This window comes from Haliotis rubra, unplaced genomic scaffold (genome assembly GCF_003918875.1).
Source record: "Haliotis rubra isolate DU_JTF1 unplaced genomic scaffold, ASM391887v1 Scf231, whole genome shotgun sequence".
Lineage (NCBI taxonomy): Eukaryota > Metazoa > Mollusca > Gastropoda > Lepetellida > Haliotidae > Haliotis > Haliotis rubra.
In genome coordinates, this window is record NW_025766348.1 from 1285553 (window position 1) to 1305205 (window position 19653).

At 39.8% G+C, this 19653-nt stretch overlaps 1 protein-coding gene across 1 annotated transcript in view; it reads right to left on the minus strand.

The window, feature by feature from the left end:
* LOC124278117 (structural maintenance of chromosomes protein 5-like) overlaps positions 1 to 19653 on the minus strand; it is a 387080-nt gene that overhangs the window by 224615 nt on the left and 142812 nt on the right. Inside the window, exon 8 of the mRNA XM_046713865.1 lies at positions 18605 to 18666. Coding sequence (XP_046569821.1) covers positions 18605 to 18666 — 62 coding nt within the window. The remainder of the gene's footprint in view (positions 1 to 18604; positions 18667 to 19653) is intronic.

Consider the following 19653-nt stretch of genomic DNA (forward strand, 5'->3'; position numbering starts at 1 on the left):
CCACATCCTGAGAATGAACCTATATATGTGAACTCGAACGTCAGTGTTGATAAGAATTATACCAAAGGCTTTGAAAGTTTGGGTGTTATTTAGTGAGCTTAGAAGTGTTTGTAGTGCTAGTGTCCAGTGAACTCTGGAGCACCATTCTGTGCTGTTGGTAGTGTATGCAGTGAAGTAGGATACACACGCCTGTACCATGCGCGTAACATGGGATAAAGTTTCAGTTGAATTTCATAAAAAGCGTTAAGGTTGCATACTTAAAATTGTATGAACTTTGAATTCGGAAATTTGTAAGAAGTGGTCGGGAATGAATTACGGGATTGTTAAGTTGGTATTTGTTTTGTTTAGTTTTAGTTTTTGTTTTTGTATTTTAAAAGTTAGTATGTGTTTTATTTTTATGTTTTGTTTTTGTATTTTCTGAGTAAGCACTATCTGGTTATATGGGATTATATGCGAAGTAGAAGGCCAGTATTGATAAGAATTATACCTAAGGCTTTGAAAGTTTGGGTGTTATTTAGTGAGCTTAGAAGTGTTTGTAGTGTTAGGTGTGTGCTAGTGTCTAGTGAACTCTGGAGCACCATTCTGTGATGTTTGTAGTATATGCAGTGTAGTTGGCCGTTTCTGTTTCGTTGCACTGTGTGAATTTGTCTGTTTAGAATACAATTTGTATGGCCTGTTTGTAATTTGGCTTTTGTCTTGTGAATATTTCTAGATTTATGATAAGTTCGAAATAGTTTTTAAAGTGTTTTTATTTAATAGATTTTTTAGTTATGATTTTGAATGTAGCAAGAAATTTATCGCGCAGTATTGTCACTTCGACCCCCACTTAGCTTTCATGGAAGACATCGTTATGTTACAAGTTGTGTCATGCAAAATCCTTTTGGTCATGATTCAAATACATATTTAACTACAAGTAGATCAAAGAAGAAGATAAGTAAGTCATGTTTATACAATCAAAACATGTATGGGTGATGAAATTATACTAATGTAAGTACATGAGTAAGTCATGTCACACAGACAATGTACAAGATCTATTTGTTTAGTGTTAACAGCCAGTTGGGTAATACCCATTATTATGATAGGGGTGGTAGAACTGGCCATTATAATTATTGTAGGTGATATGAGGTGTAGGCGATATGAGGGCAAGCCGATCAAGGTAACATCGGCCAACGAAGAGTTTAAGCTAGTTAATCTAGTTTTGATTTTCTAACTTGATGAAAACAAACCATAATCTCATTAATTCTAACAGACTTTAGCCCGTGACTTCACGATTTTCAAAAATGGCGGTGCCCTGTCGCAAACATCCGCCAGTCTGAGGATAAATGCTATTTAGGTTTGTTTTCACCGAGTTACAAAATCAAAACTACTTTCTACTGGTAGTAAATTATGTATTTGATTGATGGCCAATAGGATTTTGCATGACATAGCTTATAACATAACAATTTCTCTCGTGGAAGCGAGGTGGGTATCAATATAATACTACTTACAATATTATTGTCACTTCGACCACAACCTCGCTTCTGAGGAAGAAATCGTTATGTTACAAGTTTTGTCATGGAAAATCTTTTGGGTCATCAATCATATATATATTGTACTACAACTACCGCATAAGACAAGATACTGTTAATAGCGTGGGGAGAAATGTCGACTAAAGTGACTACAACTGATGAGAGAGAGATATCTTGTACAGTACTGCACTATGTGTAACAACAAGAGTGAGTGAGTTGGGTTTTACGTCACTTTAAGCAATATTCCAGCAATACCACAGCGGGGGACACCAGATATAGACTCTACACCTTGTACCCATGTGGGGAATCAAACCTGGGTATTCGGCATGACGAGCGAACACTGTAACCACTAGGCTACCCCACCACCCCTTTAACAAGAAGAAGTAATAGATTATGGGTGATGCACACACACAGCACAGGTTGTGCAGCCAATATACAGAAAGGATTAAATTGTAAACATGCTGATTGGATGCTAATTGATTAACAGAGTATATATTTTAAACTCTTCGTCGGCCGATGTTACCTTGATCGGCTTGCCCTCATATCGCCTACACCTCATATCACCTACAATAATTATAATGGTCAGTTCTACCACCCCTATCATAATAATGGGTATTACCCAACTGGCTGTTAACATTAAACAAATAGATCTTGTACATTGTCTGTGTGACTTACTCATGTACTTACATTAGTATAATTTCATCAACCATACATGTTTTGATTGTATAAACATGACTTACTTATCTTCTTCTTTGATCAACCATACATGTTTTCATCGTATAAGCATGAATTACTCACCATATTATGTAGGATATTTTGATCAACCATACATGTTTTTGTAGTATAAACATGACTTACTTGTCTTCTACTTTGATCACCTAAGCTGCTTTTTCTGTGTTAACAAGACCTTCTCATCTCATCTTATTCTTTTTTGCAATGTCGTATATAAACACACTCAGCGTCAAAATGGCATAGCTTCAGAGAGCTGAGTTTGTTACTTCATATAGAGACGGTGCTTCATGCTGGATACTGATACAGACGACGCCAGATTTCCCTGTAATATCTGAAACCAGTACGAGAACACCGGACCTCGCTCAAACAACCACCTGGAGGGGTTTCACAATGGACTAAAGAGGAGAATGCCCCGGTCAAATCCAAACATTTACCAGTTGATAAAAGAAATCAAGAAGATTAAAACAGCAGATAAACGGTTTAGACGACAGACAGGTCATGGTGGTGCTGTGAAACGCCGTGCACGTATTGACAGGGACAGAGATGCCCGAATTGAGAGACTAAAGCTACACTTTGATCATGGTAATGATATTGGAAATTTTAACTATAAATTGTACATTTATATACTTATCCTATCTCACAACTTGCACCTCTCTCTCTTCATTCGACCATGAGTGGAAACGAATTAACCTTTGATCCAGGCCTACCTTGTCCCTGTCCCCGTGCTGTGCATGCCTTCCTGCTTTAGCCATGCTCACTAGTCCGTGACAGCACGTGGCATGCGCAGTCCTCACCCACGTGATCACCTTACATACTCATTCTCGATCTTGGAGCCATAAAAGGACAAAACCGGGAACGATGGTAATCTAAGTAGTGGGGAGGTAGGGTGGGACTTTATCGCATGAGATAGAATAAATATACAATTTATGGTTAAAATTTCCAAATTTTTAAACTTATCCTATCTCACAACTTGCACTTATCCCACGGTAGGAAGGTGGGTCATAGATTACCCGAAGATCAAGCGATAACAGCTAAGCGTTATGCCGAAACAACCGTAGGAAGCAACTACAAGGCAGGCCAATAACTACCAAAGTTACTACGTGCGAGGGTTAGTTCGAACCCATTGACTTACTAAGCACAAGTGCTCCCGGGATTCCTGAGCAATGTGGTGTTCAGTCACTACCTTCACGAAAGTGAAAGGACGCAGCTTAGCAAGTGTAATCAGTCGCATCGCCACGATTTTCAAGGCACTCCCGTAATAAAAGTCTAACGACTAGTATCGGGTCAGCCCCTGCTTCGAAAAAAACCCCACAGACACCGTCCCCGTGGAGGGTGAAAGGGTAATTGAATCGGAAAAACTCACAATTTTAACGTTCAGTACCACAACATCATCTTATGACTTCCACTACTTACCACAGTAAGATCACATAGATGTGTATAGGTACTTAGGAGCATGAACGCTACGAAAGTGTAACACTTCAGGAATTACTCACTTCACTGACGTAAGTACTCAGTGGAGCTGAGGACAGTAAGTGAGGTGGCGACTCTCCAGAGTCTCAAATTAAATTGAGAGGAGATTTATTTAGATTGCACACAAGCAGAAACGATCGCGACTGGTGATCATCTGCGCTAATGGGTATCCATATAGCATCGTAGCACAAGGAAGTTCATTATCTGCGATGTTGTGCCGCTGACAACTGTTGGGCAAGGATGAGTGGTCCAAACTGATGAAGGCCTTGAATATCCGTCACCGACACATCTCTGAGATAATGAGACGAAAATACAGTGTCAGAACGCCAAAAACAACCCTCCATTATAGCAGTTAACGAGCAGTTACTATGCAACGCCATAGTAGAAGCCAATGCCCTGGTTTCATGAGGGTTGGATGCCGTAGGTGGCGGTAAACCGGCAAAGGGTGTAGGCTCGTAGTATTGTAGCTCGTAGAGAGAATTGTGCGAGATACTTCTGCCTTGGAAGCAGTAGACAAGGGTATAAACAGTCTCTTACGGAAGCGGCAGTGTTCTTGCGATGCTTTAAGGAAAATGCGAAGCGCTCTAACTGGACAGAGAGACAGATCCTCGACATCCTCTAGACCCAAAATAGTAGACAAAGGTGGGATTGTAAAAAGGCGATCAGGTTGACCCGGCAACTGGGTTTTAGTGACAAAATCCCAGCGCCATCCCAAAAATACCTTGCCATGTCTACCCTGTTCAAAACGGACACGGTTGACATCTAGAGCATGAAGTTCTGATACTCGTGCTGCCATGGCCAAGGCAATCAGAAAAAATGTCTTGAACGAAACCTGTTCAAAATCCTCGTCCTGTAAGAGTTCATAATGCTCAGACACTAAGTGGTGAAGGACCACGGATAAGTCCCAAGCTGGTGGACGGAATTTCCTGGATTGGTCGGCTAGCTTAAAAGATTGAAGCAAGTACTGCATTTCCGGTTCCGTTGAAACCTTCGTACCGGAAGTCGTAGCTAAAACCGAATTAATAGCCGCCAAGTAAGTTGCTAAAGTGGAACCCTTGAGTTTCCTTGTAGTCCGCAAATGTTGTAAATATTCCGCAACAACCTGGGGCGAAGCAGTAGTAGGGGAAGTGATCCCTCTGACCCGACGATAACATTCAAATTTCTTCCACTTATCGTCATACAAAGAACGTGTAGACGTGCGATGAGCTGCAGTGATAGCTGAGGCCACTCTGAGAGAATAACCTTTGGCCATTAGTGATTTCTGCAAATGTGCCATACGTGAAGATTGAACGTCTGTGGTGACTGGTGATACACGCCCGAGTGCAGACGACTAGTAGGTCGTCCCGCACAGGAAGAGGAATACAGTTTCGACTGACTAGACTTTTTAGGCCGACAAACCAGCTACTCGCCAGCCAGAAGGGCGCAACCAAAAGCAGTTGCACTTTCTGAATTTTCTGAATGACCTTGTGAAGCAGAGCTGGGGGCGGAAATGCATATGCGTTGAGACCCTCCCGGGGAATGGCTAAGGCGTCGTGATCCCAGGCTAGTGGCTCTGGTATTGGAGACACGAATCTCGGCAGTTGGGAGTTGAACCGAGTGGCAAACAGGTCGACACTTGGTCGAGAGAGCGGGTAAATTATCGTCCGAAAAATCTTGGGCAGGAGTTGCCACTCTGTGGGCGACGGGCGACGGGCGACGGGCGACTGGAACGAGACAGAGTGTCGGCAATCAAGTTCTTTGTTCCGGGGATGTGCCTGGCTCTTGCTACGATGTTGAGAGAATCTATCAGAAGATAAAATCGAAACGTCCACTGTAGAAGTGCTGCTGAACCCGTCGACCCTAGGTGATTGATGTACCACACTACTGTCGAGTTGTCTGACTGTATCAGCAGGTGAGACATCTTGAGTAGAGCCGCCCAGTGCTCAATTGCCAGTAATACTGCCTTGAACTCCAGAATGTTTATGTGGAGTGACTTTTCTTCGGACGATCACTGCCCTGCCACTTGATGCTGAAGGAAGTGGGCGCCACAACCTACAAGAGAAGCGTCCACAAACAACTGATGGGTCGGACTGAAGGGCACCAAAGAGACGCCGGCGCAAACATTCTGTACGTTGAGCCACCAACGCAGAATTGGACGCAGTTCCCTGGGTAATTGAATCAACTCCTGAGGGTTGTTGGCTTGAAGATGAGGTCGCAGAAATAACTGAAGCAGGCGAAGCTGCAGCTGACCTCTGTAAGTCAGAGCCTGAGCTGACGTTAAGACGCCCAGCAACTCTTGCACTGGTGTAGAGTTCTGGGGTGATCCAAGGCTAGAGGAACCAGATGCTGAATTTTGGTCCACCTGTCCTGGGGAACAAACAACATGGCTTGTTCTGTGTCGAAAACTGCTCCTTTGAACTGAAGTCTGCGAGTCGGTGTTAACTCCGACTTCTCGTAATTGAGGAGCCACCCTAACTGTTTGAGCAGCTTGATGGTGAACTGCTGATGAATTTGAAGAACAATTGGATCCTGTTGTGCCTGAATACAATCGTCTAAATAGCTTTCGAAAGTCACTCCCCGAAGGTGAAGGAAACTGCTGATGGGTTTGGTCACCCGAGTAAAAAGCCACGGGGCCGTAGAGATTCCAAATGGAAGGACTTTCCATTGGAAGTGATGGCCCTCGAAGGTGAACCTCAGGTACTACCGATGATTTGGGTGAATCGGAATGTGAAGGCATGCGTCTTGAAGATCGAGGGATATGATGAAATCCCTTTCTTCAGAATTGAACGTAGAAGACTGACTGATACCATTCAAAAATGAGGTGGCGGGTGAAGGAAACGAGTGTTGAACGTCTTCATATTGAAAATGAGACACAGCTTGCTTGAGTTTTTCTTTGGCACAAGAAAAATCGGGGAGTAAAACCCTGGAGTTACGCACACCGGATGGAGGTGTTCTACCGCATGTTTCTCCAGTAGAGTTGAGATTGTGGACGAAAGGACTGCAGCCTGATCCTGAGGATACGTTCGCTGCAAAGGGTGAATGGTGAGGGGTGGTTCCCCGACAACAGGCATTCGATAGCCGTGAATGAGAGTCATTGTGACAAATGGATCCCCTAGAAACTCCAAGTTGGGAGCAAACAGACCTAACCTCCCGCCTACAGGGGAATCGAACACCGGAACAACCAGATCCGGCAGAACCAATCCGAGCTCTGATTTCCGTGAGTCACTGTTTGGAGTTTTTACTTCCAGTTCCAGCGTCGGGTCTAAAGGGGAGACGTGACGCGGAACCATGAAAAGACTTCCTGCCTCGTGCTTGAGAAGAGGCCTTGTCTTTCATACACTCACGAAAGTCTGGATTGGAAGGGGTAAAGTGTGGGGTTCGACGGTGCTGCATACAGTCTTGAAGTTGAATTTTTTGCAACTCCAACAGATCTACAGATACGTGAAACTGTCCACTTTGGATGCTACTTCTGCAATAGACCCACTGAACACCGTATCCCCCGACCACGGTTGACGAAACAATTCAGCCTTGAATCTATCTTCCCATGAGGATAAATTCAAAGGGCCCCGACGCCGTATGGCAAGTAGATAGCCAAAGAATGAGAAAGTTGCCCCAAGACCACCTGGAATTGATCTAATATCAGAGCCATACATCCCCTAATGTACGCATCCTGGTCCGTATAGGCATGATTGACAGCCGCCGCCACAGCGTCAACAGCCGATATGATACAACTAATGGAAGGGATAGAATGCCGAATCGCAGCATCTAGATGAGCCAATTCCCTGTCATCCACAAAAAACGGCGAACTGGAACGATTGCCACAGACCATGGAAATGTCATCATCAACTAAAGGTGCCGCTAACCAAAGTTGAACACCATGAGTATGTGCCGTCGATGGTCGGAACCGTGGAGCTGACAAACCATCCTTCGTCCTCCTAAGCTTCTTGAAAGCCGCATCAAGAGAAGAACGTAATTGTTGAATACATGGACGCAAAGGAAGTGTGATACTGGAAATATCTCTATTTGTCATGGCATAAGACGTGGCCAAATCATCTGGAGATTTACTAAGAGGTAGCTAAAGTTTTTCAACTATCCAAGCTGGCACGTGAGCCGGTTAAACAACATCAAAACTGCCATCTGGAGTTATTATTATTTTATTTTTTTTATTATAGGATATTTATATAGCTCACATATCCACGCAACTAGTGCATGCTCAAGGCGCTGGTATTTTTCCCTCGATCATTGGATGTCAATCTCAACGGCACATCGTATTATCAATTTCAACTCCCTGGGGAGTATACAATTCTTGCAGCCACTAGGCGCACCGAGTTATTGTGGCTTTCTCATCCTAACGAGGTACCCGTTCAGAGCTGGGTGGACTGGGACACATAGTCACAGTACTTTGTCCAAGTTTACTGCACGTTGCTGTAGCCGCAACTAGGTGTATGCACGTATTCATGTGGCCACCATCTGGTCATATACCAACAGATTCGTGGGTTCTTTAAAGTGCACAGGGTTGTGTACTGTACACTAAGGGTTGTGCGACACTGAAAGAGTCTGCAAACAAAGATGACTCCATGGTTTTTACATCCGGTCACAAATGGGCTTGATCCTGACACCTCAACCTCGCTGGATCACTAGCCTGGCGCCTTAGCCAGCTCGCCCACTGCACCCTGGAGTGGAGATGTCCGACTGCCCAGGTGAAGGTAAAGGAGTCTGAGACAGAGTCAGATCCCTCAAATCCACAGGACGATTATTGCTAGGTATGGCAGACGATTGTTGAACTTGAGAGGCCAAATGGCACTGATTCCAAGCCAATGTAACAGCACGAAGCATGGTGTCTAAATCCGGCGCTGGAGAGGAATCAAGCGCAGGATTCCAAGACTCCAAGACCTGTGACCGAGGCAAAGTAGAAGTGGCATGGCGTGAAGGTGAACGCCGATCCACTGAACCATAACGCTGCCTAGCAAGTGAAACCACCCGCACAGAACGATGTTGATGAGGGGAACTATCACGTAAAGGCGCTGACCGCAAGTGCTCACTTGCTCTAGACTGACTAGACGGGATATCCTGATTCACCTGAGGTGAATGAGACCAATTACGATAATCCCTCTGATGAAAAGACACCACACAGCTAGGTGAACCGGATCCAAATGGCGAACCACTTCGACTAGGTGAGACTGAACGACTACGTGAATCAAAACGACTATGAGATGGTGAGTCGAACTGAAACATATGTTGAGGTGAATTGAGTCGGGAATGTGAACCGGTTCGTCCTGAAGTGTCCATAAAATCTTCGTCAGGAGGGACGGGAGATTTAGAACGGCGAGCAGGTAGGGTGGGGTGATCTAAACATTATATAAAATCATCAGTGCAAGAGTTTATTTTCATTATTGGAAGTATACCTCATTAGTTGAAGAGTCTACTTTTCTAAAGGTATAACAGCATTTACGTGATGTGCAATCAACCCTAAATTTGTTTTGATAAGGGTGTAGGCGGTATGAGGTCAGGGTTCATTCTCAGGACATGGACAACCTGAAATTTTGGCTTCGCAGGACGTGGACAGTCGGTGTACCTTTGATGTCGTGTGTTGGTTTTGTAAGGGATTAACTGGTAGGGAAGTGCTATAATGTGAACTGTTATCCGGAATTGTTAAAGATCACATATACTCTAGGGGGGTACAAATACATAAATCACATATTGGCATCGTTATAAATGAAACCCCGTCGTTAAATCTACTCATTTCGATCTTAATTAACTTAAATCGACCTTTTTGACAACAGTGCACAATTTTCACCCGCGAACAAAATTTCAACCAATCAGAGTGGCACGTCTCTGTGATGGCATATGAGGAATAGATGTGAGGGCCGATGCAGAATTCAAGTACATTTCAGGGGGTAAATTATCTTGTTTACAGGTTTGTATAAACCTGAAATCGTGACAACTGTTGTCAAAAATGAAAGCTATATGTTCTCACAATCTACTGTCATTTAATTTTGTCTCCTGCTTTGCCTAGTTTCCGAGTTACAACTTGTTTTCATAGACGATTCTGTCAAAATCGCTTGGTGTCACTAGGCCTTATTGTTCGAGCCAGACGCTAGTGATAGTGAAAATGATGATCAGCCTCGCTCATCACGGTTACGGTTAATTTCTTCAACCTAAACAGTGCGACATTAAGAAGGGTGGATGCCCAGCAGATGCAGTTATTAGAAAGTATCCCCGGTAGTTCTTGTCTGATTGTTATAAAGTATCACAGCAGTGTGGGCTTTTCAGGTTTTCGAATGCCTGGATGGTATAATGACTGATCCAAATTTTTACCTCGATATTTAATCATGACATGTAAAAATATGACGTCTATTACGTATGATATTAAAAATTGACATTTGATTTATTTGAATCCATAAACTAAACAATCCTACTTTGCCATTGCTAGAAGAATCTGAAAATTTACTTAGGTAAATAGGTACATACAGTTTTAGCACACAGCAAATGCTTATATGTATTTCTTATGCAACAATGAAGTTCCGTTCGTATCCTCAAAACAGCGTCGGCCCATAAGTTTTACAATACAGCAATTAATACTCCCTTGTTGTAACCCGTGTTAGGTGGTATAAACCTACACATGTTATTTGTTATCATTCACTTGATGGTCAGTTAATGAATTTACAACAGGTATAATTAGTGGTAACACACTTAGATTACGCGACAAAGGTTCCCATTTGGCATTTCTTGTGTCTGGAGTAAATATTCAACATTATAAACATCGATCAAAGGATTAACCGATAACACACTGATTGATTAATTACTTTTATCTTATACAGCGGATTTGTCAAAAGGTAGTGTTTATGTATGTAGATTTACTAATCTATACTGAATACACTCTGTCGTGTCGGTGTCTGAGTAAAAAAACCGTCCTCCTTTCAAAGGATTAACAGGCAATACATTGATTGATTGCCCACTATTGGCTAACTAAATTACTGTTTTGAAAGAAAGGCGGACATTATGCAATTAGTTGCCAGGTGTGCTATCTTGGGTGACCAATGAGACTATACACCAATGTGAAATACCTGAAAAGATTTATCACTTTTTCGTATATTAAACTGTTAAAAGACACATCACTTGGAACAGCTGCAGATGAATGGCATATCACTTGTTTTTGTGGATATTGATGGATACATTCCTCGAACAAGGTAATAGCCTGACATTGTTCCTATAACTTTAATCTGTTTTAATTTTAATATTTGCATTTTGTTTTTATTCATTTGTCGTAGCATTCAACAGAATCATTGTTTTCATCGTGAAGTGTAATGAGACAGACAACATACGCTAGGGTGTGTGTGCGAATTATGATTCACATTGGAAAACTATAAAATGTCTAGATATTACAGTTCTGTTATAAATTCACTATAAGTATCAGAAGTATGATAATAAACTAATTAGGATTATAAGACCAAACATAAAGACGTACAGTGACTAGTATCTACATACTGGTGAGTGGTCGTTAACCACGTGTATGTAGCAAGAAATTTATCGCGCAGTATATTGTAACTTCGACCCCCACCTCGCTTCCGTGGAAGAAATCGTTATGTTATAAGTTGTGTCATGCAAAATCCTTTTGGTTATGATTCCAATACATATTTAACTACGAGTAGAAAGTAGTTTTGATTTTCTAACTTGATGAAAACAAACCATAATCTCATTAATTCTAACAGACTTTAGCCCGTCACTTTCACGATTTTCAAAATGGCGGCCCTGTCATAAACATCCGCCAGTCTGAGGATAAATGCTATTTAGGTTTGTTTTCACCGAAAGTTACAAAATCAAAACTACTTTCTACTGGTAGTAAATTATGTATTTGATTGATGGCCAATAGGATTTTGCATGACATAGCTTATAACATAACAATTTCTCTCGTGGAAGCGAGTGGGTGTCAATATAATACCACTTACAATATTATTGTTACTTCGACCACAACCTCGCTTCCGAGGAAGAAATCGTTATGTTACAAGTTTTGTCATGGAAAATCTTTATGGTCATCATCATATACATATTTTACTACAACTAGTAAGTAGTTTTGATTCTTTAACTTCCGTGAAGCGATCTGAACACAAGTAAGATATCGTTTCAGGCTTCCACAACGCTCGCTTCGCACTCACAAACATAACCCATTTAGCATGAACTGCGGGGTCCTGTGGAAATCAGTGCATGGTGACACCATCGCCCGACCCCTAGGAGCAATTGACGACAACGCAACGATTCAGCATGTCTTCGTTGATGTCGAGAAATCATCAAAATGACGAGCTTGCTACACAATAACTGAAAATCCTTCCTCACATGACGTCACTGCAGTGCTCTGACGACAGAGTTACGTAACCTGTCTGTGGTTTCGTTGGCGGGCAAGAGTGAGGCAGGCGACTTTTTGGCAACTTTTAATGGCTCGGTATTAATTAACCACAAGTTTTTTAAGAATGAATTTGATGTTCCGCATAAGACTAACCACAAATCTTTCATATGTAATAGTTAAATGAGTATGAAAAAACAAAGTTTATTTGTTCTTTAAGGTTTCATGAACTCTGTTCACTCTGGTAAGGGTGGTAAGCATGTGACTATGATAGGTGAGTGAGTTCACTCAGAAATAGTTTTCAGTGTTGATTGATTTCATAAAATATGTTCACTCTGATAAGTATACACCGATGGGTGAGTAAATTTACTCAAACGTTTAATCAGTGTCAAGAAATTGTACTATATAATTCTGGCAAAATGAGGTAAATCATGCATCACTTTCGCTATGGCAAACACACAATTACCGGTATATTACAAATTTCTTCCCACATCCTGAAGTGGAAGAAACTTCTGTGTGAATGGCCACACTTACAGAATCTTGAAGAGAAGACGAAAAGACTGGTGTTCTTGGCAATGTACCATCAAGGATTGTAAATCAATTGTATGATTTGTATCTACCGTCAACGACATCCTCACCAAGCCACCTAGTGCATACAACCACCCTGCTGTTCCGAATGAAATTGAGCAAGTCAAAAAATTGATAACACAACAGTCCTGTTTACTGTTGACTGGGTTCCGTCCTATTGCACAACTTAGTACAATAACCTGTCACGCATTTTGAGACCAATTCATTTAACTGGATACATAAATATTAATCAGCATTATTTGATACATCTAACCACTTGTATATTGCAACACTACGCTCCTTGTAATCCTTGCAAACACGTCGTGCAGCGTGGTCTGCCGTACAGCGAGCTCTGTCAAACGGAAACCTGGAAATTTCAAAACGGGGCTGTGCTGCTAAAATAGTTTGGCAGTCTGGTACGGAATTGATATTATATCAATCACATTGTGCGTTACAGAACTACACCGAATAAGCGCAAAAAACACATAACAGGTGCAACCAGTGAGCCAGATGAATTGTGAATCATTTTATGACCACATCAAACAGGGGCAGTCTGTGACGTCTTAGTTAAGGTCATGCTGCCTACACCTCGCCATAGAATATAGAAATACGATGTTATTAAAGTTAAAAATTAAAATTCCTTTGTAAATACCATTTTCTTATGAAACAAGAAATTGGAATTGAGTGTAACCATAGTTGTTTGTGATGTCTATTTTCACTTTCACACGAGAAAATTCGGATCAGCTGAAAAGTAGGTCATTGTCTGAATATGTTAATGAGACTCATGTTTCGGTTTGTTTGTCAATGTGTAATAATAAAATACGAAACCTGCAAGAATGATACGAGACCACCAGGAACAGATTGAACCATGGGGACACCAGCGCCATTGTGTTTGTCTTATTTATTAAAATTGTAAAAAATACTTGTTTCGTTTCCTTATAATTTCACAATTTAGTATTGCCCGAAGTCTTGCAATAACAATCATGAGCTCAGTAACACATTCGCACGAAGTGGACATTGTTTTCTGGACTTTGTTTTTACACGACACAGTGTGTGCACGTCACGAGAATACCCCGAGGTCAGACCCCTTGATCTCTTTTCCTGGCCATAAGGCAATTAAGGTCTATGCAATAAATAAGAAGTTGTCACTCATAAAGTCGTATGCTTCACTATTTATTTGCCAGCAACAGCGATCTAACAATATCAATTAACGTATCTTATCCTGTAAAATCGAATTTGCGATATTGTAGACATCATCAGGTTAATTGTTTTTTATATCACAAAGTGTGAGATGTACATTCACTTTTGTCAGTCGGTTCAGTCATAGTCATAGCTCCGTATGTGTAAAACTGCTGCTCGTGGCGAATGTTTCTAATAAAATCTTCAGTGTGTGTGTTTTTTTCAGGGGATAGGTCTCGATAAAATGAAGCGATAGCGACTTGATGGTGTGAAATATACAACGTTTGTCTCAGATGTTTTTATTCGTTCGCGCGGAGAATCCTAACAATTCCATACCCAGTCATATTAAGAGGATGTTATGTCCGGGCAAAATTCTGATAATTAAATCAGTTTTCATGCTGGTTCTGAGGGACTCGTGGGACAGTATAGTCCGTTTGGCTCAAAAGCGGACCAATGAATTGCAATCTAACTTGAAAACTTATAAACATAAAATACTCAATGAAACACTGATCATAATGAAAACGTCAGATCAACTCTGAGAGGTGTTTGCAGAATTTATGTCCTAAAAATAAAAAAGTTGTTTAACAAACTATTATTAAAATATTGACACAGTTCACTATTTGTAACGAGGGAGGAGTGCAGAGTAAAGGACAGCCAGGTGTTAGAGAAGCATGTGCACAAGTGCCGACAAAGTTATTGATTCATTAACCTGTGCTGTGCCGTCTCCATCCTAACTTTGTCGGCACTTGTGCACATGCTTCTCTAACACCTGGCTGTCCCTTACTCTGCACTCCTCCCTCGTAACAAATAGTGAACTGTGTCAATATTTTAATGATAGTTTGTTAAACAACTTTTTTAATTTTAGGACATAAATTCTGCAAACAAATCACAGAGTTGGTCTGATATTTTGATTATGATCAGCGTTTCATTGAGTATTATATGTTTATTAGTTTTTGAGTTAGATTGCAATTCATCGGTCTGCTTTTGAGCCAAACGCACTATAGCTTTAGGATCAATATGTCTTGCTATCAGTGTATTTTAAAGCGATTACAATATTATTTACAATCTCACTTACTACGTTTTTTTATGAGATGTTTTATATTTACATGTTACCATGTTGTGTTTTATGCTAGTTTTAAGTGTACATCTGTGACAGACTAGTTATTTTACTGTCCTTCACAGACAGGTAAGTATATAAGTTTGTTTCTTTTTCATGTATATACACATGTGTTTACAAATATACAATTTTCATAGTCACGTTATGGCTGAAATACTGTGATGTGACTTTAAATTTTCACTCACTCACTGACTCACATGATACCACGAGTTACGGTTTTTGCTTGTAAGCGTCACACAAATGACAAATTATCTAAACACTATTCTTGCCTTCAAATTATTTATGTAAATTGAAAATGTACAAATTGTAAATGCCCAAATAATGTTTTGGCATTATATTGACAGTGGCATTGGCAGTGTATTCAACAGACCAGCGAAAACAACACTTCTGCTCCGTTTTAACTTCCAGAGTCAATGCTCAATTTTCCCCTCAACTTGCAGTCATTATGCCATGGCTGCCTTACACACGACTCCATGCTCACGTGTAATGGTGTCTACCCCGTGCAATTATCAAATATATGTTGCAGGAAAGCAGGTGTGAATATATATCGTGTATTGCAAAGTTTTATGTAATTTGATTGCAAGTTTCTCTTGTAGACCTTTGGCAGCTTGTACATTAATATTTTATCACAATATGCATGTATTCTTTGTATGTAAGAGATGAGACGCACATAAACAAATTCTCTCTCTCATATCATTGTATGAGGTTTAATCTTACAAAACATCTATGACAATGACATACTGTACGAAGAATTTACTTACATACTTAATAATCTTCGATGAAAATAAGCGTTTTTGCCGATGCATTTCTAGTGTATACGAATTATTTTAATGAAAGTACTATTACGCTAGTCTGTGACTAACATAGAGCACATTGATATAGCTTGGCACTTTGTTTCATCTAGATTTAATGCAGAAAACATACGTGACCATACAAACATACATATAAAAATGTATACTACATATTCCTTGCATAGACATAAAAGAAAGAGTCACGTGATAGGGCGTCATCAAATTCCCCGAATAGAACGTTCGGTATCTCAACTGTTTCAATATAGTGGCTGGTCATATGTTATCTGTGACCAATCATATCATGAGATACCTGTCACAGCGGAAAGGACAGGTGATGGGGCGTGGGCGAAATTTCTGAAAAGCACGTTTGGTCACTTAACAGCTTGGCTATATCGTTGATGCTGGGTTTCGGCTTTATCAACTCAAGCTATCATGTAACAGTTTGTGTGTTGTAAACATACACACTGGTAACGATGTATGTAATATACAAGTAAGACAAATATGAGTAGATGACACTTTGGCGAGTTTATTTGTCCTCAGATATCGAAAACACATTTTAGTGTTTTTCGATAAGTATAACAAAGCGATTGAAATCCAACCATTGAGTAGAGATAGTATTTATTTTCATATACATTTTACGCACACAACTAGTACATAAAACATAATGGTTTGCTGTACATGTAAATATAATCTTCACCTTGATACGAATGAATATCCAAACTAAAGTACACATATTACAGAATTCACGAAGTGACACTATACTGAATTATTATAGTGTATAAACTTGCAGTTCAACCCCCCCACCCAATATTTATGAAGGTGGGCGTGCCTATATTTATACTGAATGCAAACGAGGTTCATAAGATTACAGATGTGCATACATGCATAAACATTACAGAGAGGGGCGTGACTTTATAAAGCAAGTTGTCCAATGATATAACAGCTCATCTGTTTATTTTACACTTGTCACGGGACAAACCTTTCAACAAGGACGTAACTACATATGCATTCTACCGGAGGCTGTTATTTCAAGGTCGAAAGAGGTGTTCAATTATCTCATTACTGTAATCTGATTGAATGATTATACGCATGTGTATCGATACCGTAACTGATATACTATCCAGCTTTTATTGAAGATGGATCAATAGAGACTGAGTTCATTGATACACGTGATAATTACACCGGATTTGATAATTACAGAGATCAAGTGCAAATGTTTTACACAATGCTCATGTAAATTGCGTAGAAAACTGACAATTCAAATCAACATGAAACTTTCAACAGCTTGAACAAAAATGCTTGAAATACCTTTGTATGGTTTACATGTAATAACTTATGATATTACTTCTGTTTAGGTGTGAGAATTTTTTGAATTACCAACTTACTGTGTTTTGCAACAAACGTAGTAAAATATTTCATTGTTGTAATAACACTGACATGTATATATATTCAATGCAAAGGCACGATTTATCACTTTATATTCAATTAGGTAACATTATCAACTTTAGATTATGGAAAATAACTAGTTACAATTCAGTAAGCTTTAAATTTGTAAATTAAATTATGCCTAATCTATTCGAGCTTGGATGTATAATTATTTGTGTTTATACATAATGTTTCAGTATATGAAACATGACAACGTAATAATACCTAAAAAGTAAATTCAAACTTTTCTATTGTGTTTGAATTCTTTGTATGTCCTTGAAATTTCATATATTGTTTACTATTTATTAGGAAGTTGAAGAAAATATAATCTTCAGTAACCTCTAAACCATTACATCTAATTCAATCAATGTGCATACGAAGTATTTTAGTATCCATTCCTAATGAAGAGTACCAGTCACTTACCTCTGTAAAAACATCATAATCCCCTTTCTCGCCGACATGTGTTCTTTTGCCAAACGCTGTATAAGCGTATGATAATGATTAGCAATTGTTATCAAAACACTTTAAATACTTCTTCTGATTGACACTAAAGGTTGCATCTCTCGTAAGAAAAGCTAATATTTGCTCAGTCATACTGAATTGGTTGAAATAATAGGTACAGTGCGATTTTAAAAGTATGACACACATTTGCATCTCTCGCTGAATAAGAGGTGCTTTATGTTGACAAATATATGTGGCTCTCGCTCTGAGAAACTGCTAATTACCTACCCCATAAACACGTCACTCGCTGTGAGGAACTGATTATTGTGCCCCATATATGTGTCTCTCGGCCTTAATGAGTTAAAGAGTTAATTAAATGCTGCTCTTCCCAGTGTCATGGCCATGGAGCCGACACAATATGACCGAAGCCATCATAAAGTAATAAGGATCCAATGGAAACAATACACCCATAAACCTCATGCATAAACTCACTGAAAGTCATGCGTTTAACATGAATTTACACAAACCTTTCAGTGACAAGAACATCATATCAAAACACCACAAAATGCCATATATGGAAGATGGGTCTGACTGATCACACTGCTCTTATTTTCCTACATAATAAAAGAGACTTCATCATATAATTGAGAAATTGATCTCTCTGTCACGACCTCCAATTTTAGGTTAAGATGGGTATTCTTTTGGTCAAAAGTTTGTTCCCTCCGAAATGCGTGTGTCACGGGTGCAACGCGTGTCACACAGGTCTCACACGCGTGGTCAACGGGTTCCACATTAGTGACCACAACGCAACGCACACGCGTGTAAGGGGAATGAACTTTTAGGCAGTAGTGTTAGGATTCTGTAGAATGCACTACGTAATATTGTTGATAAAGACCTCAAGAGGACTTGGAAGCATTGCTTTTGATGTAAAATATTTCCAACTAGAATGTTTTTCTGACATTCCCAAAATCAGATTGTCACCAGTCAGTAGTAGCCATGCAATCAAAATAATCAAATAAAGTGTCAAGTAAAGTTATCAAAGTTATTATCTTACTTTCTCTTGCGAGAGTCCTCTTCCTGTTGTTTGTAGTCAAGGTCTTTCTGAACATCTGCAATCTACAAAAACATTCATAAAATGTTCATTGTACATCATTTTAAGTTTCTAGATGTAATTCCTTCTGTGACCTGTAAACAAGAGTGAACAAGCTTTGTCACTTAGGTGACATAATCCCCTGCTGCAAATTATCAAATCAAACTTATAAAGTAATGAAAGTGAAGGTTGTAGTTTAAGATGTAGTTAAATGTCAACAAAAGCACGACCAGTCAACCTGCACCTTCCCAAGATGATGCTTTCTGTCAAACATGAAGAAAATACAGTGAATCGTTTGTGAGATGTCTTGCTGACAAGCTTAACATGCAGGTTAACATGCTGAAAACTTCAAAGAGTTACTGTGATCTTGAAAATTATGTGAAGGTCCCCAAAATCGACTGGGACCTGCGCCTTCCCAAGATGAAACTTGTGTCAAATATGAAGAAAATGCAGAGAATGGTTCTTGAGAAATATTAAAATGAATATTTAAATCTGAGAATTTTATTCAACTTAGGATAAAAGTTGCTTAACAAACGATCATAGTTTCAAATCGCTATTATTGCTTTTGTATTACAAGGGGGTAAGCGAAATAGTTGGAACATAGTTTAATGATACAGAAACACACGAGGTTAATAATCTCTTTATCATAGAATGTCATTCTTAAAATTACTCTAAAATAGTACGTACGTAAATTTATAAATGAAGAGAATCGAGCATTCGCGTAAGAATACTTAGCGGTACACCAAGGTGAAGGTCATTCATGATGGCTGCATATGGTTGTGACTAGTCGCAAACATAACTCATGCCTAAAATAAGATCTTTCTGCCTAAAACGAACAATAAAATCAGGCAGGGTTTTCTTGGTAGTGTTTCTATTTTCATTCGCGGGTAATCACCTCATCAGTATCAGTTTCTGCAGCCTGAAGGAATCGATTCGTCGTCTTCTTTGTTGTGATTGATAGATCGAAATCCTTGGTTGGTACCTTTCTTAGATGATAGCCTGTCACTCGTGCC